This window comes from Hyperoodon ampullatus (genome assembly GCF_949752795.1).
Source record: "Hyperoodon ampullatus genome assembly, chromosome: 2".
Classification (NCBI taxonomy): Eukaryota; Metazoa; Chordata; class Mammalia; order Artiodactyla; family Ziphiidae; genus Hyperoodon; species Hyperoodon ampullatus.
Genome location: NC_136915.1, coordinates 72,458,827 through 72,481,107, shown reverse-complemented (window position 1 = coordinate 72,481,107; position 22,281 = coordinate 72,458,827). Strand labels below are relative to the sequence as shown.

General features: G+C 33.4%; 1 protein-coding gene across 24 annotated transcripts in view; it reads right to left on the bottom strand.

Annotated features, from left to right (window-relative positions):
- Nucleotides 1–7,358, bottom strand: part of ADGRL2 (adhesion G protein-coupled receptor L2) — a gene marked incomplete at both ends in the record, with an annotated part of 146,666 nt that extends 139,308 nt beyond the window's left edge. For all 24 annotated transcript variants that reach the window (XM_079697713.1, XM_079697731.1, XM_079697730.1 and 21 more), the window contains one exon: nucleotides 7,286–7,358. In XM_079697713.1, the coding sequence (XP_079553839.1) occupies nucleotides 7,286–7,358 (73 nt within the window). The remainder of the gene's footprint in view (nucleotides 1–7,285) is intronic.
- Between the last annotated feature and the right edge of the window lie 14,923 nt (nucleotides 7,359–22,281).

The window sequence follows — 22,281 nt, the reverse complement described above, 5'->3', positions numbered from 1 at the left end:
TAAAATCAGTGCTGGTAAAGCATATAGATTGATACTTTCACACAGTAGTCAAAGAGAACACTGGTGTAACCCTTCCAAAAAGTCAGTTTGGAAGATGCATACATGCCTGATATAATAATCAGAGTTCTAGAATTCCAGTCCCAGGAAACAACCAAATATGATGAAAAAGATTTATATAGATATTTATTTTACTTATACTTGAAAGAAATTAGGTTCAAATGGCCAACAGGTAGAGAGGGAGGATTAAGTCAGTTTTGACATATACATGATAAATTACAATGCAGCTGTTAAAATCTATTACCTAAATATATAATGACAGGGTAATACAAGTTATGATAATAAAGTGGAAAAAATCAGAATATAAAAGTATATGGAAATGAAGAACCTCATTTTGTTTTATACATTGTAACTTTGTTTTTATCATGTGTGTTGGGGAAAAAGAAGGAAATGTGGTTATATCAAGGTCTAGAATTATGAAAAATTTTAAATGCTTATCTTAATTTTCTTATTTTTTATCTTTTCTCATAAGAACGTATTACATTCAAAATCAGGAGGAGGGGAAAACTTTTAGGAAAAATAAACCCTCAAAGCAAGAATAATAGCAAACATAAAAGTCAAATTCAGGAGAGTACCATGCTGATAAGGAGGGATTATAAATGTTGTTTTTGCTTGCAGAAGCTCTTATATGGAATTCCCTTCTCAGCCTTACATTTTAGCCAAAAGATCCCAGGGCCGAGGCTAGATATTCTCCTGGAATCACTTCTGTCAAGTTGACAAAAGGAGTAAAAGAATAGGGTTGAAAGATGTCATGAGATATTCACTAATCCACATTGATGTCTAATACATGTAGACTGCACGGCTGTCATATGTCATTCTCTGTCTTGCAGGACGTGAAAAGAAAATAAAGACTACCATAGGGTACCAAGCATATGTTTCAGTAAGACACTCCCTTGGTAATGTGGCAGATAAATAGTTCTTTGAGAACTACCAGTTCTACCTTAATACTCAGATGTGCTCAATCATTTGTATTATCTTATTCTCTAATACCACGACCTAGTATATAAAAAAGTGAAAAGGTACATTAATTCAAAAAACAAGGCAAGAGATTCATCACGATTGAAATTACTTAGTAAGGAGTAATGAACACAATTACGTTCAGAAAAATTAAGGTGCTTTACATGTCTCCTGGGCTTTTAATTAAGCCACCTTTAATACACTATTGATTATTTCAAAATATAACAGTAATGGTGATAAATGTCTAATATGAATGTAAAATCAGTATTTCAAAAATTTACTTCTGTATGGACAAGTTTATGACCTCTTTACTTTTAGCAAATTACGTCATAATAGATTTATTAAATAAATATTTGATGCAGTCTTTTCTGTCAGAATATGGAGGTTTGCAAAACTTAAACAGCCAAGCAATACAGTGTTTTTGAGGTCTGTGTATAACACACTGATTTATAACACTTTTATACCAGCAATAGACCTATTAGTGAATCAACAGAGATTATGGATAAGTCAACCTTTCTAAACACTGGAAAAAGAAGCAAAAGAGGATGAAATAGGGTGGGAAGTGGGAAGGAAAAGTGGGGAGAAGAAAAAAATCAGCAAGCAAGCACTAGAACTTAATCTCCATATATACTACATATGGCATAATTTAACACTGAATATTGGTATCTAAAATGACAAAAGTATACTCCAAATTAACTTTTTTTAAAGATGCCAGGGTATCCAATAAGTTTAATCTTATTTTTTTTTCAATTTTGAGTCATAATCAGAACTCAAATAACTTGCTCTTAAATCCTGGTAGGAGTACTATAAGGCATTTGGTTTTTACAAGATCAGAAGCAATGTCATAGAATATGTAAGTGACATTAATATTTATATTTTTGAAAATGAATTACATCAGTACCTATGCAGAAGAACGCTGCTGCAATCAAACTACATTGCACTCATATAACACAATAAAGAATATTTAGTGTCCTAAGAGCAATATAGTTAGGTACTTTCTTAAGGAATAAAATCACATTAATCTGCACTAAAAATATAAATAAAATCATTGAAAAAAAATGCTTTGTTTTAAGTCAATGTTAATTTACATAATTTGCAAATTTAAAAAATAAGGTTACATTTGCCTGCAGCAAACACAAATATACCGTACAATTCCTATTAATTTAACGGGAGTTGTGACCCCCATTAAGTTTAATAGGAGTCATACGGCCAAATCCTCATGTACCTTGCTGAAAATTTACCTCCTAGCTTTAAACTAATCAAATAATCTGAAATGAACAAAAGTAGTCAATTCTGCTACACTGGGAAATGTAAAGTCCCTACAGTAAAGTTAATTCAGCATTTTGATGGCAATGGCCGCGTAGTTAATCCCAACAAGAAAACGAACAAGGTTGTAACGGTGAGAAGAGACAAACTGAAGCAAGGGTGGTTTAGGAGTGCTGAAAACATTTACCCATCACAGAAAATACGTTCTGTTTTTTCCAATGTGGAGTCAATTTTCCAATTGTTTTCTTTCTTAGTACAATGTCTAAAAAGAGCAAAAAAAAAAAAAAAATCCTTTTTTTTTTTTTTTTTTTTTTTGCGGTACGCGGGCCTCTCACTGCTGTGGCCTCTCCCGCTGCGGAGCACAGGCTCCGGACGCGCAGGCTCAGTGGCCATGGCTCACGGGCCCAGCCACTCCGTGGCATGCGGGATCCTCCCGGACCGGGGCATGAACCCGTGTCCCCTGCATTGGCAGGCGGACTCTCAACCACTGCACCACCAGGGAAGCCCAAAAATCCCTTTTTGAAGCCTAAAATTATGCCCAAGGAGCCTGATCAGACGGATAAAGAGCCATATGAAAAGGTATAGATAACTGGTTACAACTTCTGAATCACAGTGAATTAAATCATAATTTTTTTCTGGAAAAACTTTTAAAAAGTTACTTTATAGCCACAGCCATGCAACCACATACCTCACCTCAACTACCCACACACCGGATTACAGTGGTTCTTAAGTGTGATGCTGAGCAACATCAGCCTCATCCCAGAAATTTTTCAGAAATGCAAATGCTTGGGCCCCACCCCAGACCTTCTAGGTGATTCTTATGCTCAAGTTTGAGAACTACTGCAATACTTTATTTCACATCCATGCTGTTCTCTCTCTGTTGGTTTTTTCTCCACCACGCTCACCACTGTCTTTACCTAGCTTGTGCAGCTCATACTGAGATTCAGCTCAAGAATCATCATCACTTCAGGCTGGAAGCATTTCTTGACACACACCCAATGCTTCTGGAGTATCACCCATCATGGCACTTATCACCCTGTTATTACAACTGTTTACTGTCCCCCTACCAACTATTAAGACCACGACCCTCTTCAAAGATTTATGCCATTCAGTGACGGATATAGAATAAGTGCTTACCATAAGCCAGGCATTGTTCGAGGCATTTGCATGTTGATGAACAACAAAAAAGATTCCTGCCCTTGTGAAGGTGACATTCTGTGTGTGTGTGTGTGTGTGTGTGTGTGTGTGTGTGTATGTATAAATATAAATTCTGTACATTTTATTACATGTATGCATCAATAAAAGAATGAAAGATAAAAAGAATAAATATAGGTCTGAATTATTCTAATCTTTCTTAAGTTTACCCTTGGAGAACAAAGTTACTATTCCTTCCACTAAATAAATTATAGACCATTCTGAAAAAAATATTTATAGGCCAAAACAGGTTTTTTAAATTCATAAGTGACCCCTAGATCTACTATTTTCCTGCCACTCAACTAGCAAAAAGACCCTACAGCCAAACATCATTTTTTACTAAGACATAATTAACACAAAAATCATTGTAAAATGTGCTTAGAGAATTTAAAAGTACAGTAAAAACTGCTAAGATACTATTCCTACAGCTATGTTCTTAAATTTTCTTGATGTATATAAATAAATATGTAAAGCTGTATCTATGTGGCATTTTTACCTGGCATAATATTTTCTTTGAAATAAGGATAAGCAATAATGTAATTCAAGTTAATTAACTAAAATTTCGACTAATGAAATCTAATTACATACTCACTGCATAAAGAATTCAACCTGAAATCCATATTACCTACTTCGCTGAAGAACTGCTATTATTTGTAACTTGTCACTTGAGCAAGCCTTCATATATCTGACTTATGCTGGCCAGGGCTCCATTATATAGCATAATTTAATTCTCTAGGACACAAAAATTCAATTTACTTTCCTACTTACTGATACATGTTTCCACAGTGGGTTACTTGGCTTGTAAAAATTGGCCAAAAGAATCAAAGCACCCCAGTTTCTCAACAAAACTGATTTTTAAAGGGCTTGATGTTAGTCCTCTAAGAGTAAAATAAATTCTAAAAAAACTTACATAATATTGTGAAAGTTTGGTCTTTTATAATCCTTTTTTATTTGAAAATTCTAAACATAATTTTCAAAAAAACACAGGAGAGGCTTTAAGAATAAATAAAACATTGCTCCTATTTTGCAAAAACCAGTAAATTGTAACGGGTAAGACTTTATTCTTAAACACTCATTGACAGAAATGGAGAAGATAAGCTAATTCTAACAATTAAACCTTTACATAATTAGCTCTTACCATGGTAAAACTTAAAAAAAATGCTTAGTGATTTGCTCTTTAACATGCACACAAAACATGACATATTTATAATGTTTGCCTGGACTTAGAACAAATACATAATTCCTCCTTGCATATATGGAAATTTACCTCTCATATATACAGATGTAAAACAAATCCAAAATTATGTTAAGCCTTTAAAATCATACACTAAGGTAAAACACTACTGTAAACAGGAGAAAAGAAAGCTCTGAAAAGGAAGGCACGTCCATGGCTGAATACAATACACAGGCTTGTTTTGTTTAAAAACAAAATCTTATTTAATTGCTACTACTTAAAAATCTAACGACTGGTTTCTATTGAAAAGTCAGAAGACCAACAAAACCAGGCTAAACACTGGAAAGGCAACCATGGTTCCTCCAGCAAGCACTTTCCTGCTTGCTGCAGACCTTCACTGGCCTGCTGCACTCAAGTTACTTTGCCTGCTTGGCCAAATAGGTAGGTATTTGAGGTTTTGACTCCTGCACAAGACCACAAGCTCCTGAAGAGCAGGACCTGTGCCTTGTGCATTTTTGAACCCCAAGCACCTGGCTCACTTTAGTCACTCAATAAATGAGGAAGGAGGGAGGAAACCATCTAGAAAACCTTATCTGAGCTTACCGGCAAAGATCCAGGAGATGATAAAAAAAAGTGCTCATAGCTATAAGATTTGAAAAGGTAACAATCATGTAAGGGCCCTGAAGAAACTTAATGGTTGAATAATTAAATTTATATCTTCTTTCCTGTGCTCTCATACCCAACTTTGATTGGTTTTCTCTATAGGTGTTCACAAAGCATGATCTGCTTGCTGGCAATAAAGGACTATCATGTCGCGTAAAACTTTTCTAAGACAAAACCACGTGACGCTGGATCAATGTTCTAACAGTGAAGTGCACAGTAACTCTGTATACCCTCACAGTTAGTAGTGTGGGTTCGTCCTAGGTTCTTTTTACCTGTAGGAGGGAACTGCTTCAAAAGGAACACCCCCTGGCCTGATGTGCCAAAAATGAAATTTCTCTTAACAGCAGATATGCATCCTGACCTGATAGGTGACACTAGAAATAAAACTGCAGTATCTCGTGAAAAAGTCTATGGTTTGCTAGCCCCTTGCTGAGTTAAGCTACTGTGCCAGCAAAGTAGTCTCTACCTTGATTGGAAAATTTTTTATTATGTGGACTAATGAGCCATTGATCTACACCTGGAATCTTTTTAAATGTATAAAAACATTCAAACATAACAGCAGGAATTCAGTTAGTTTTTCCCTCCAAAAAAACAGATGCAAAATTATAGACTATACACAAGATTTTCATAACAATCCAAGCCAGAGATTCATATTATTAACTCAGTTTCTGCTCGTTGTTTATCATTACAGTACTATTCATTCAGACATTACATTTTAATGTCAGATTTGATGTATCTTTCAATTCTGATGCAAAGAGCAATATCTTCTGAAAATAAAATATTAACCCATTTGTAACTTTCATGTGTGACAAATCCAAGTGAGCATTATTTACTTTCTGAATACAGACGTTCTTATGTTAAAATTTTTCTCAACTTGTTATTTATCTGAATTATATTATTAAGTTATGTCAATATATTGAAAGTAGGGGACTGGGACAGCAAGGAGAAGTGATGAAACGTAATTTTGGAACAAGCAATTCAAATAGAATTCTTTCGGAAAAATGTTAACATTTTGAAGCTTATTACAAAGACATTAGAATAATAAGCTTCTATCTATTAGTTGACAGTATGCCTTTTTTTCCATCTCCGATTTTATTAATAGGTATAAATGGGATCATTTAAAAGTACATATATCGCCAATTTAAAAATTCCAAGACATTTTCTTCAAGAATATTTAATTGTGACCAAAAAATCCATTATATTTTACATGCATTTCTCTGAGATTTTGCATTCTTTCACAGATTTTACAAGTTTAATATAATTTCATGCAATGACTGCCACTATCAACTAGCTATAAAATTAACACATCTTAGCCTCACATTAACTTCTGACCTGCTCTGTAAAAAGCACCTGGAAGAGTGTTATTTTCACATGGAAATAACATGTAAGACTAAAGAAATAATGGATACCAGAAAATCCATATAGTAATTATGGTTTCAACTATTTTATTAACCTTCTAAAGTGTCTTTACTTCTTTAAGAATCAGGTCTGTCTTCAAAAAAGATAACATTAGAAAGGAAGCACTACAAAAAATAACTTTTTCCAGAAAATATAAAAAAATTTTATTTAGAAGTTTTAGAACAATGACCACACTTAAGAAGCACACAAAACTAAAGATGAAATCAAAGAGTTGCCACAAAATATTTTCAATTTTACTGGCATAAATTCAGTCAATAAATAACATATATACCAAAGCAAAGCTTTCATTTAGTTCTCTCAGGATTATTTACAATGATTATATTTACAAATGTATGTAAAATATAAATTCAGATTTCTATCACTTTCTATAATATATAGCTGTGTAATGAAAATAATTCAACCACCAGAAAAAGAATATGACATTCAGGAAATCTTTTTAACACTTAATTCTAAAATAATAAAAAATACTCATTCGAGCCACTTCTACATAACAAAAAGATTGCATAGTTTAAGTTCTCCTGAACTTAAAAAATAAAATTTAAACTGTTACCTTACCTTCTGTATTCGGTAAGAAGCTGATTATAATGATAAACCACAGGCTTCGCATTCTGCAACCAGAAGACACCATTATTGATCCCTTTAAATATTTTCTTTGTATTCCTTAATGAATCTAGTTATAAATGTCCAGCTTCATCGAACCCAGCAGTCTACATCATTGATCCTCATATCTGAAAAACAAACAAATCCATCATTTACTCTATGGTCCTGCAATGTCACAAAAGATTAAAAAATAACAATAACAACAACTCCTCTCTTTCCCTCCTTTCCTCCCTCCTTCTCCTAAGTATAAAAGAAAGGGCATATATTTTGATTCTGTATGCAACAGGAAGTTGCTCCTATACACTGGATATCTGAGCTTTGCATTCTGGAAACAATCAAAACCTCCCAAAATTAAAGGTAATCAGAACATATGAGTTCACATAATAGTTATATAATTCCCAAAGATAAATTTTTCTTTGAAAAGATTAAAAAGTTATTCTAGAATAATATATCTGCCTTTCAATGCCACGTATTAGTCATTTTATCAAAGTACTAGCTTTGGTACACAATACCTCCAACAAAATTTCATACATACATACACTTTCTTTGTTTCTAGTGATGGTAACAGCTGTATTATCTACTCTTTTATCCTGTTACCTTGCAAAGTACATTACAGATATAATGAAACAGTTTATTTTTCTATTCAAGGGTGTACAATTTTTAATATATGGTTGTACTTTATATCATAATGGCATTCCAAACACCGCATAGCAAACTGTTATTTATCTGACTACTAGTTATTCATAAAGGGAGCAGTTTAATAAAATGATTGCTCTTAACTATTTCATTTTAAACTTTTAGATTTTCATATATCAGTTTTTCTTACAGCAAAACTTAGTAAGATCAAACCCATATCCTTGAGTAGTTTAGTCCATCCACTGGACAAAAATAAAACCGCAGACCATGATGATTATATCTCCAAGGTTGCATCACTATTTTTAAAAAACCAAGGGAGGGATGGCAAAGAATATAAAAACCAAGAGCCAAGTTTAATTCTGACTAGCCCTTAAGGACACCGTTCTTCAAATGCAGAGGATACAAAAACTTCAGAAGTGATTTAATCAGCATTTCTAAGTTCCCAGGATCACGTGAAACCAGGTTATTTGCTGGGTTCTACTGAAGTGTTTTACTGCTTTCTGGGGTAGCATGAGGAATCAAAGAGTAAATACCAGCCTTACAATACACATACTATGAAGCCAGTTCCAAAATATATACAGCCTCCTGAACTAGCTTCTGAGGGTAAAGAAATTACAAATTCTTCCTTTAAAGTTTTCCCATGCCATCCTTAACCTGGTGCAAATAAAGAGTTTTTTTAAAGTGGAGCACTGAAATTGACATGAGGTTGTGTATATAACTCAAATCAAATGAACTCTTCCATAATTTAGATGCTATCACTAAAGCATAAAGAAAATTTAGAAAACCAAATTTCCCTAGATAACTTTGAGTTCTCTATTTCACATTATCTGAGCTACTCTGCATTTGCTACATTTTTAATGCATCATATGTGATTCTATTAGTAGGTCACTATATTCTGCTATCACTTCCCTACAATGTAACTTCAATGGAAAAGGGGTCAGATGCTAAATGGTTTGGAACACTTATGCTACAAAGTCACTATCTTGCTTCACCAACAAACACACAGAAAGAAGGTAAAAAATTAATCTGAAGTCATTATCTAGTGTTTAAATATAAAGACCCATAAAACCACAAAAGGAACTGGCAAGATATTTTTGTCATAAGAAGTTTATTTTATCATGCCTATAGTTTCTGAGATAAAACTGCTTCCATATACACCTCCATGATCCATAATCAGCCCAGCTTTTTTAGCTCCCTCTGAAACCTGTGAAGACAATTAGGTATCATAATGAGGGAATCAGAATTGGCATTACCAAGTTCTAAGAACACCTCAGATATTCTTAGAAATAAAACAAAAACAAAGGGAAAAGCAAGCTTCCTCCTCTGCATGCCAAAAATATAAAAAGAAGAATGATACATCAAAAATTAATCTGACAGAGGAGACACATGGCACACAACCCTGAAAAACTGGCTGGCTCTCTATTCATTTTTCACTCTGAGCTCCCAAAGACTATTCAAAAGACGAAACCAAATGTAAACCTTCCATTTACAACTGCTGTGCAAAGTACCTGCCTTAAAACTGCAAGCTATTTTATATAAAGCACAGAGAGAAGTCAGATAATTTCATGGCCTGTCATATCAAAAAGGCTAATCAGTGAACAATTTCTTACTTCCCACAGACTGGTCAATGATTGGCTCAAGCAATTAGAATAATTTTAATCTGTGGAAGAGGTGCATTAATTTTACTTGTAGTAATTAAGTCAGACTTTGGAATGCTCCCGATTTAAGCAAAGAATCCTGACTACCCAGGTTTTGGTTGTAATGGGTACTCTCATTTCAATGAACTAATGCATACAGGCTGCGTGCCCACATGCACAACCCTTGAACACATTTCCACTTTCTTAAAGCGATCCAAGATCGGTCTGTCTTTGGTCATCCGCTATTTGAAAGAGTCCTTGTTTGTGGGAAGAAAGAGAAGGAAGAAATCAGGGACTGACGACTGCCTCCTAAGAAACAGCTGCCAAGATAGGAAAACCTCTGTTAGTGAAGGGAAAAGGAGGAGGAAACCACACAACCCAGACCTCTTTTGTGGTCTCTGGCCAGGATAGAATATTTTATGAACTGATTTTAACTATACGCTATAGTCAACTATGAGACTTAGTATAAATGATTGTTTCTAACAAACAGAAAGAGATTCTGGAATGTAATAAAATCATGGCTTCTTTTGCCCAGATAAAGCTTAAGTCCATCCATCTGTCTATGCAATGAGTAAAAGAATATCAAATTTATTTTTCTCATTCTACTATCTACACCCAATCACTTCACATCAAATAAAATTATTTTCTAAAGTTCAAGTTTTAAATGCAATTTTGAAAACAGTCAAAAGATTTTACTGCTGTGATCCAAATTAAAAACAACCTTCCATTAAAAAATTTAATGAAAACTGAAATACTTAGCAGACCATAATCAGCTAAGGATAGAATGAATAAATAATCAAACATGGTGAAACTAATCCCAAGAAAACATTGCTCCTAAATCAAACTGGAGCCACAAGACACTCACTGGCATAGATGTAGCCAACAGACTCTATATAACTACCTGCAAAATGAAGCTCAGTAAAAGTGTCTCACAATGCAAAACAAGAACAAAAACAAGGAACAAAACCAGAAAAGGGCTATTAAACTTTCTTTCAACAAACAGAAAAGATTAAGTGATTCCCCATATTAAAAACCAGTTTGTCCTTAGATTTTTAGAAAAACTCTTCCCAAGAACTTCAGGGAAAAATTGGGAGGGTAAAGGCACAGAGGAAACCCCACATAATGCTAAGTAACAGTTCATTGCTTAATAAAAACTGAAACAGAACACTTTTACTAAAAACTACAAATGACTATTTCTTTTCTTATCCTTCAAATAAGGGGATTCAAACTATTTCATCCTAAACTTGTTTCTATAACCACCTGCCATTGTCTACCAAACCTCTGTCAAGATTTTTTTTTTTAGAGTAAGTATCCTATTACTCTGTCATGTAAAAAGTCAATTAATGCATCATTAATACTAAAGCTTCCAAAGCTGAACAACGACTTCCAGGAACATGCCTCAGCATTGTTTATATCCCAACAGTCCTCAATGTTTTATACACTACTTACCATATACAGTTAGATGTAGCCTATCGGACAGTAACCTGCTTATATTTATTAGTTGCATTAAACATCCCATGCCTTAAACTGTCAGCAAAATTAAGAAACCATTACTAATCAGTTTTAATATTTGTGTATTTATGTTACATTACTAAGAAATCACATTTAACCTTATATATGATGATATCTGTCTAGCAAAAATAGAAAAAAAAAAAACCCATTTGTTGAAAAGCATCAATGAAAGAAGTAGGATACAGCATGCTTCAAATTAATGAGAAAAAGATAATTTAAATTTTTCTAAAAATGGTTAACTGAGTTGATAGTCTACTAAGTGCAAAGACACTAAAATTCATATCTAAAGCTTTATCTTTGATTTCTACTCATGGACACTGAACTACTGTGAATACTGGATATTACGCCCAAACAACCTTAAGTATGAGAACGGGAAAGGCAAAGAGCTATATTAAGGAGGAAACCTACCAAAGTTACCCATCCTTGTTACTATGCACTAATGCTGTATAAAATGAAACATTCACGCTTTGTGCAAGCCTACAATTCTATGCACTAAGTGTATGTCAATTTTAAATGAGAGCTAAAGACAGCTGTACAAAATCAGTCTTTCTGATCTAATTTGTGCTATAAAATTATAATCACTATGGGACAGAATTTACTAACTAAAGAAAGCTGCTTTTTTATGTTTTACCAAAACAACAATAGCAACAACAGGATGATACTAGCCCCACTCTGCCCCCACTGCAAAGGTTTAGAAAATAAAAAATAAATTGCAAAATTTCCCCTTCTTGTTAACAAGTTGATGTTGAAAACATCAACACCCTTGGGATTTTTCTTTCAGTAAGTTGCCTAAGTAAACCCTTGCTATCACTAATCAGAAAGCCTTTTTTAGCTCCAGACATTTGACGTTCTTTTTGCGTTGGAGTTTATTTTCTTTCCCTTCACAAAGATAGGGCTCGGGTTGGAAATGCTAATAGCGATTTTAAAACCACGTGGCCAACTACTAGTCGCCACCCTCTTTCTGTTTCATTTCTGCAGATATTGGTATCAAATAGAGAGTACTTTAATTACACCATTTATACTAAAGTCCCTTTAACATTCATTTTTGATCTTACCCTTTATTGAAACTTCTTCATCATTGTGAAGGTATAAATTCTCCTGTGAGAGGACTTAGAGGAGGAGTAGAAAGGAGAAGAGTTCAGGAATGCTCCCAGTAAATTATATCTGCTATCTGCTATGATATCTAGGAGTCATGCTGAGCATGCAAAAGAGGCTTGTAGCTGTGGACTCTGGAGGCACAATGAAGGGCAGTCTGCCATTCTCTTCATTAAAATGCTTCCAGTTGAAATAATAAAAACAAATGGCTGTCATTTTCAAACCAACATAGGGGACATTTTATGACTGAACATAAAGCTGCAAATGAAGTTTCAAAAGAAAAGGAAAAAAACGAAGCTACATGCCCAGTTCAAAATATTACCTTATATAACATGAAAGTTGGTGGCGTCCCCAACTTTTATATAAAAAAAATCATAGATCCATTAGTTTAAAATATTTTGTATTTACTGTTAAATTACAATACACCTACAATGTAGAATTTAGTTTTTTTCCCATTTGGGGGAAAGGGCAAGCTATTTTTAAATAGCAGTCCTCTCCAAAGTTAAAACATTTTATTTCTTCTTAACTTTCTAATGGTCTAGAATTCTCGTGCAATATTTTTGAGTTGAATATAAATTATGGGTACCAAGGCCAAAAATATTTCCTGAGTACCTACTGCGTGTGAAATACTGTATCAGACACATATCACTAATCCTTAAAAGGTCAATATCATAAAGGTCAGAAGTCTGAGGTTCAGAAAAGTTAACTCCTTTACTGGAAGTTACTCAGCTAGCAGGCAGCAAAGCTTGAATTCCAATCAAGGCTAATTACAAGGACATTATTTCTTAGTTGCTAAGTTATTCATTCAGCAAACATTTACTGAGGATCTATTACATGCTGTGTACTAAGGAACCCAAGAGACAAAACTCCTAACCCTCAGGGAGATTACATTCTAGCTAAAAAATAACCTTTTCTAAATAGAAAACTACAATTGCCTGGCACAGTTAGGTACCTACAAAATGATAAAACTACACAGATAAACTAAATAGTTTACTTATATTATTCATGAAATCTTCACAACAACCTGACGAAATATAAATTATTATCCCCAATTTGCCTTAAAATGAGAATACCTAACCTGTACAAGGACAGTAAACAATAGCAGGGCTGGGATATAAGACCATGTTCTAAAACCACTATTGCCACGAATTAAGTAGTTCAGATAAGCCTACTCACTTTATGTGTTTTATTATCTTTCCTTTTGGAATAAAAAATAGAAATAGAACAAAGTCATTTTGGGATTATGAAAGTGATGAAATACTAAAAAAATAATGAGTTGATTTTCAAAATGTTTACATGAGTAAAACTAACATCCCTTAGGTAATGATAGCTAAATGTTAACTTAATTTTTAGTATTTCCAGGTAAGCTATCTTAATTTTATTCATTTACAGTGTTATTTAAAGTGCTCACGATATGTTATAAATTAACAAATTATTCTAGATGAATCTTATGAGCCAAAATACCTGAGAAGTTGCTTACAAGTCAAAATTATAAACCTAAGTATTTCCTCAAATATAATTAACAATGAATCTTAAGTCATGGAAAGAACATTTTAATGTCAACTTCTGTGATATTATGGTCTCTTCACTGTTCAGGCAAATAGAGAAGAAAAAATCCAATGTTGCTCATGAGATGCAATCTTATCCTTGGCTCACTACACTGGATCCTTTGTTCATAAATCATTGTTACTAGCCATTCTTTGAATCAATATTCAGATTCCCTCTTGGTCTATATATACAACCACTAAATGAAATAATAATGACCCAGGATCTGTCATATATTAGATCATCAATATCACCATCAGGAGTTTCTTAAAGGTAATGAGGTAATCTGAGTAAAATATGTCAAATGAACTTAAAAATGAAAAATTAACTACAAAGAACATATGGTAAGAAGCTGAAAAAATTTTCTGAAGTACATAGCACATTGCCTTTTGTAATCAATAAATGATAAAACTCAGCTGCAAGCTATGTCAATATATATGGTGTCATCTCAACTTGCAATTCTAAAATAAAATAAATAATATTAACAGTAAAATTGCATGTATGTCAGTTTAGGTCAATGACTAGTGATTACATTCCAGATATTTTTGATATTGAGTACTGAAATGAGTGTTACCTATTCATTTATTATATTTACTTTATATACTGGCCCTGTGTTAGGCTCTAAAGGGATTATAAACAGATGAAGATATGACTGCCACTTTCAAAAAGTTAATAATCTTCTAAGGAGAATTAAATACATAAGAAAATGATTAAGACCCCAAATATGAATTAATAACTGTTAAACTCCCAAAAACTTAGTGATAATAAATATATTTTATACCAAAATAACGAAAGAAAAGAGAAATAAAAGCAGTTTATAGACCCGTGTTTCCCTTGAGATGTGTACTTAGGTCAACCAATATCATCTTAATGACAAGAGCCCAAGACTGAGATGAGGAACACAGTCTAGAATCCTGGTTTAACCTACCACTATGAGCGTTGGGACAAATCACAATCATCTAAGCCTCAAGTTCAGCAACTATATACAAGGATAGGAATACACAATAAATTAACTATTCCATTATTTTCTCAATTATTCCAATAACATGTTTATGGTCCTGATTCCATCTTAAGTAATACTAAAGGAGATTTTTAAGGGTTATTGCAATATGTCTCACTAAAAGCTTGTCTCTTATCAAAATATCTCTCAGCAATTACTTTAAAAATTCGGAGTTTTAAAATTACATCTAAAAGAGTTGCTATTACAAAACACATTTTTTGAAACCTACTTACAGATTACATTACAGATTATTACATCGGCAGCCATAATACAATAACCTGAGACTCATTCAGCTCACATATTTCACACTCCGCCTTTGTGGGAAAACACACATGATCAATCAGCAAGACAACATGCTTTTTCCAGAAAAAGCAAGTTCCTGTGCCTTAGCCCACATTAGTCTCCATTAAGCCCTACATTCCATACCATATACTCTGTGTCTACAAGCAAAACTCAAAATAACAGTATTTAATTGAGTGGTAAAGAAAACGTATATATCAATTATTTCTGAAAATTAACTTAATGAACAACATTAGAAATAAAGTTTCAGCTTAAGTGAATGAACAAGAACAGACTCTTACTTCCAGTGTTCGACTGATATTCTATGTGGTCAGCATGTCTGATTCCCCTAAAGAGCATTAGAAGACATATGGGAAGGCAAGAAAAATGTTTACAGATATTTAAAAACATAATGGACTGAGTCATTTTTAATGATTGTTAAATGTTAAAAAAATTTAAAACTTTAGTTCATTAAAAACTTAAAATATAACATGTTTTATGTCTAGTGCTTCTTAAATAGTGACTCATGGAGTGAGGGAGGTATGTGGTTTTTAGAAAAGGGATTTTCAACATTAAAATAATTTTATAACCTCTATTAAAATTTCAAGGACTTCTCTGGTGGCTCAGTTGTTAAGAATCTGCTTGCCAATGCAGGGGACACGGGTTCGAGCCCTGGTCCCGGAAGATCCCACATGCCACACAGCAACTAAGCCCGTGTGCCACAACTACTGAGCCAGCGCTCTAGAGCCCATGAGCCACAACTACTGAGCCTGTGCACCACAACTACTAAGCCCATGTGCCACAACAACTGAAGCCCGCGTGCCTACAGCCCGTGCTCCACAATAAGAGAAGCTACCACAGCGAGAAGCCCACGCACTGCAACGAAGAGTAGCCCTTACTCGCCGCAACTAGAGAAAGCCCGCACGCAGCGATGAAGACCCAACACAACCAAAAAAAAAACCAAAAAAAAAGCAATGTTTAATAAAAAGAAACATAGGTTATAAAAAGCTGAGAAAAATTGACTAGAAGCTTGAATTACTTGCCAAGACTCTCTTACTTGGTAAAAGACATGTTATTTTTGTAGTATTTCAGTAATTTTTTAATAAATTTTCCAAATCAGAAAACTGATATTTGAGGAAAATATATCCCTCATTGCCACTCCACATATAAAGCAAAAAACTGAGCTTAATAAGAATAACTTCCAAAGATAACAACCAGTAATTCTTCACCTCTCTTAAGCTAAAAACTATCAATAATATCCCATTATGTTTAGAAAAATTAGAAGCAAGGAATTATGTAGACTGATACTATACAGCAGAGATCAGGAAACTTTTTTCTGCAGAGGACCAGATAAGTAAATATTTTAGGCTTTAAGGACCGTAGAGTCTCCGTCACAACTATACACTTCTCCCTTTGTAGCATGAAACCCGCCATAGACAACGTGTAATGAATGAGCATGGCTGTGTGTCAATAAACTTGACTGCAAAAATTGCCAGTCATCCAGTTTACTAACTCCTGCTATAGATTAACCGATACAAGATGGAGATAACTGAATGCAGTTCGGTCAAATAATGAACTGACCAATAACTATCAACATCTACTAGAATATTCAAACCAACTTCAGTCTGTTATTTTAAGAAATTAATTTAAATGTAAATGTAAATGTAAGTTAACTATGCTGGAATGAGAAAAACAAAATAAAGCAGCATTATACTGACCAAAACAAATTAGTGTTTCAGTGTGTGTATAACAGAGCCATATGTACAGTTTACAGTGCTTGGGGAGAAACTCCAGAAAAGAAAATAAAAGGCATTACCACAGTAACCTATCTTACTACTTTGGCAGGAGAGAATGTAAAACCAATCAAAACAGTAAGTAATGGGAGGCTGAAAAGCAATGAGGTTTGGACAAGACCCCTGAGGTATTCTACCATTAGTATGATGGTTTCAAATAGCTGTTGGTAAAAGTGGCTTCAAACTCGTGAAACTTCTGTCATCACTGCTACTCACCCATATGAAATACTGGATATATCCCAGTCCCACATTGTATTCAAAAGGAAATTACTAAATTCTAATTTGTTGAATTTCTGCTATAAAGCTAAAAATTCTACAAGGCCAGAATCACCAATCTTATCCCCCCAAAATTATGAAGTCACAATAAATGCATACATTTCTGTTAGAACAAAAGAATTTTTAGAGTTTTCCAATTCCTTATATCCAGGTTCTTCCCAATGAATATCTGACTGTTACTATTATAATAAATATTTTTACTTTCTGCAAGCTAATGTTTCCTAAAATTGAATACTCACACTATAACATGCCATAAGAATAATATTTCTAAGCTACAATTAAAAGGTAACCATATTTAAATTACATAAGCTAAACTTTTCTATCTATATATATATATAAGACAAAAGAGTGGAGGTTACAAATTTTTAATAAGAGCATTACATTATGGTAGTAATAATCTAGGTGTTTTACTGGAAGTGAAGTGGATTACTGTAAATGAAATTTTAAAATGTCCTTTCCATTTTACAGATAACACAAAATGACTTTTTTCATGTCTCTGGCGATAAGGATAGATTTGTCACGCATTTAAATAGTGCCTTCATACTTCCCACCCTGACTCATGAATTAATAATTTAGTGACATTAATACAAGAAGATAAATGATAAAAAGGTTAAGGCGCATGGGCCAACCATACACACATACTTCTTTGAGCACAGTTAATACTTCTCTGCCAATTACAACTAAAACTTTTTAACTGTTTTCAACAGCATTTTTACAATCTAAGTAGCAGCTTATGTGCACACAATTTCACACAATTCAGGCTTAATAAATTTCCTGCTGGTACCAAACAATCATTCTAGGGGATTAAAGTGCAACATCTGTTAACATTAATAATGTTTTATTTAGTCATATGTATTAATGAAGCCTCTATACCATTATTAGTCTCCTAAAAAATCTTCTAGGCCAAAATACTGATTCAACATGAATTACACATTTATGCTTTACAGTAACAAAGAAATACATTAGTGTGACATGGTAAAATAAAAAAATCACACTCACTATGAAGTAACAGATTTCCTTTGACCCAAGCTTGTTAAGTGTGCATGCAAAGATACATATACACACAAATGAAATTAACTCAGTCTCTAAGTTTTCAAAACCAAAAATCCTCTGGAGCATTATTCATGGTAAGTTCGGATAAAATACAGTCCTGTAAATATAAAACGTACTTCATTTTAAGGTGGTACTCATTCACTCACAGTTTTATCAATTCTTTTTCTGAAATGTTTTAATCCCCTCTCATTCTTTTCATTCATTCTGCCCTAACCTCTTTCTCTCACAGTTTTATCAATTCTTTTTCTGAAATGTTTTAATCCCCTCTCATTCTTTTCATTCATTCTGCCCTAACCTCTTTCTCTCTCAACTTCTGTAAAAATCTCGTGGCTAATTTCTTGCCCTCCATCCAGCTTGCCAACCTCCATTAGACTGCTCTTCCTAATTTCACTCTATGAGACAAAGAAAACACTTGGGGTTGTGACTTAACAAATGCAGACCTCAGAACTGCTGATTTTCAAATTTTCCCTTAAGTACATATATTATTATCTCCCTGTTATTTAATTATTACAACAAACCTAGTATCTCTATTTTAACAACAGAGGGACTGGAGGGGCGGTGGTAAAAGGAAAAAGTTTAAAACAAAAAAGTGGCAAAAAGCAAACAACAAGAATAGAGTCCCAACAGATCTAACTTCAAAAATAATTCAACCCTCTACTTCTGTCAAACTTATTTGCTCAGTAATTCTGAATATGCCCTTCAAATTGACTTATATTCAAGATTTTTTTTACCCATATAGAAAAAATTCCCCTCCCTTCCACCTAAGAAAATTCCATACAGACTTAACAGGCTTAAAAGCCACCTATGACATAAAGCCAACTGGATCACCTCCAACTGAAAAACACCCCTCCTTCCAAAAATTCCTACAGTCATTATCTGTACCATTTGTATAATAGTTATTATTGGGTTGTTTTATAACTCTTCTTCAATTAAGCTTTTAAACTATTTTTTAAACCTCTTTTGTCAAAATTTTCAATATTTATCTTTCTTCAATGCAAGTCCCTTCAAACCAGACCGAAAAAATGTCCAGGATACATACTCAGTTCGAAGCACTGAGGCTGGTACTGCAAGAAATACAATGATGTGGAAGGTAAGGAAATGACACAAGGGCACAAATAACTTTACATAGTACTTAAATTTAATTAAGAAAGTAAGCGCTCCTTATGAACCACAGCTTTTGCTCATCCCTTTAATCGATTCTGATAAGTAGTGTAATATCCTGGTGATTAACAGACTGAATATACAATAAATAAACCAGTTTTCTGGAAAATTATTATAATTTTCAATGGATTTCTTTTTTGGCTAACATCTAAACTTGGGAATGAACATCCTTTTTTTATTTTCTGTTCTTCCTCTTTAACTATGAAGGTAATTAATTCGATTTTTTGGACCTAGGAGGCTTACCCTCACCTTGCAACCTTTCCTGGCATATTTATGCTATTCCTTCTACCTGAAATCCCCTCTGCCAACCACTATTCCTTTTCCAAGACTCAGTTGAAGCCGATTACTTGACGATCTAACTCCCTCCTTCCCTCAACCTCCACAGCACATACCAGATGAACACTGTCATTTGTGTACAAAATCACAAGTATCTAAAGTATCATTTTCAAAATTATTGTGAGCTAAATGAAAACAGGACCCATGGCTTTCACATCTATAACCTCAGTTCTGGGTACCCTTGCATAATGCCTGGCAAATAGCATATAATAAATGTTTTCAACAAAAAAGAAGGAAGGAAATTAGGTAAATAGAAAGGAGAGAGGGAGGAAGAGGTGAATGAATAAACTGAACTATGGGAAGTAATGTCCATGAATTGAGGGAAAGATGAAGAAAAGTGAATGAATTCAAAAACTGAAGTACAAAACTGAAACACAATTTTTTAAAAAAACTGGAAACAAACGTAGAGATCTCCTAAAATAGGGATTTTCAAACATTTTTTTGAAATATTTAATGTTTAATTAAATATTGAGGAATTGCCAATTTAAGACACAAAAAATAAAAACGGCTATTTTTCACAAGTTTAATTTATCATTGTTTGGCATAAAATACTTTCCTGTTATCATTTGCAGAAGTCAAATAAACTCCCTCAAGGAAGTTTTAAAAACCACTGACCCTCCTCACTAACAGTGAGGAAGCAAAAATGTCCACAATTAGTGAGTGGGAAAACTAAACATGCAATTCAGGTCCAACCAAACTCCAGCAGAATAATCCCCCTGATGAAGTTTTTCCTTAAAATACAGATTTCCTTCAACTTACGATGGGATTAAATCCCTATAAACCCATGAAAGTTGAAAATATCTAAGTCACAAATACATTTAATACACCTAACCTACCGAGCATCATATATTAGCCTAGCCTACCTTAAATGTGCTCAGAACACTTATATTAGCCCACAGTTGGGCAAAATCATCTAACACAAAGCCTATTTCATAATAAAGTGTTGAATATCTCATATAACTTATTGAATACTATACTGAAAGTGAAAAACAGAATGACTGTATAGGTGCAGATATGTGTCATGGTGGCTGGGAGCTGAGGCTCACTGCCGCTGCCCAGCATCAAGAGAGTATTGTACTGCATATCGCTAGCCCGGAAAAAATTAAAATTTAGAATTTGAAGTACGGTTTCTACTGAATGCATATTGCTTTTGCACCACAGTAAAGTCAAAAAATCCTCAGTCAAACCACCGTAAATCGAGGACAATCTATTTTTGAAAATTCAACAACTGAAATACTGAAAATAACTTAAAACCTTTTAAAGTACTAGAGAATGTGAAATTATATAAAACTATATTAAGTATACCTGAGAAATTTGCTTTTAAATAAAAACAGGATGGGGTAAAGTTGACATTTATTTTCAAAGTACACTAAAAGTGCAAGATCATTTTTGCTTCTTGCAAAAATTTTTGACGAAGTAGGCTTCCACATCTACATATTCTCCCAGCAATATTTTGAATTTGAGAACACACTGTTTCCAACAGTGAAATTCCTCCCAAAAGTCAATTGTTTTAAATAAAGGTAAGCATACAGGTACAATACAGTTTTATCACCATTCAGAACAAAGAATGAAAAAATTAAAATCCACACCTCTTTTCTCCTCCAATATTATGGGACTGACATTAGCACTCTTAATTCAATGCCAGTCTTGGGCTTATATCTCACCTCTGTATGAAAAAACAGTAAATTTCACACTGGGAATTAAACTTCAGCTTTAGTTTGCAATTAAGGTATCTGACATTGCCTATAATGCATATGGCATTGCAGATTTATTTCTTTTTAGCATTTTTTATTTACTAAAGCTGTTGAAAAACCATGGCTACTTCTAAATCCTAACTTTTCACCCTTCCTCAGACTAGCATTTGCAATTAAACTGACTTTAATATACAAGTTAAACAATGTTGACAATAAATCGAAGCAGCTTGTTTGCAGAAAGATATCTAAATATTAAATATGAAATTTAACAGGTTTTAATAATTAAATGGTAATTGTAAATGGTACAATATATATGTCTGTCCTAATTTGGTAAGACGAGCTTCTCACATAATACTCATCAAACTAAATACAAGAAATTGTTCAGGCATTTCACTAAATTAAAATCTTGAAACCCTACAGCTACAATGTACAAATTTAGGTTTTATTAATACTTTAAATCAAACCATAGCTATTATTCAGTTTCATATTATGCAATTTATAGTCTTCGGCTATGAATACAAGAACCTCGTGTAAAACACAAATATACACCTGAAACTAACACAATATTGTAAATCAACTATACTCCAATATAAAATAAAAAATAAATTAAAAAAATAAATCTACAAAATAAATAAATAAAACACAAATAAACCAAAAAACTAAACCTTACAGCCTCAGATCCACATAATAAAAATTTTCACTTTAATCAGCACTTGAAAAAACATGAATATCACTTAAACATATGCAGGTATATACTCAAGAATATTTTTAGAGACATCTATAAAGGAAGCAGAATTATAATTTTTCACAGGTCACATTAAAAATATACATATCACCTTGAAGCAATTTTTGCACAGCCAATATTCTTTAGGCGTAATGCACACACCTCAAAGTATTGTCAGAAAAACGGGCTCGTTCCTCCTCCCTTGCTCTC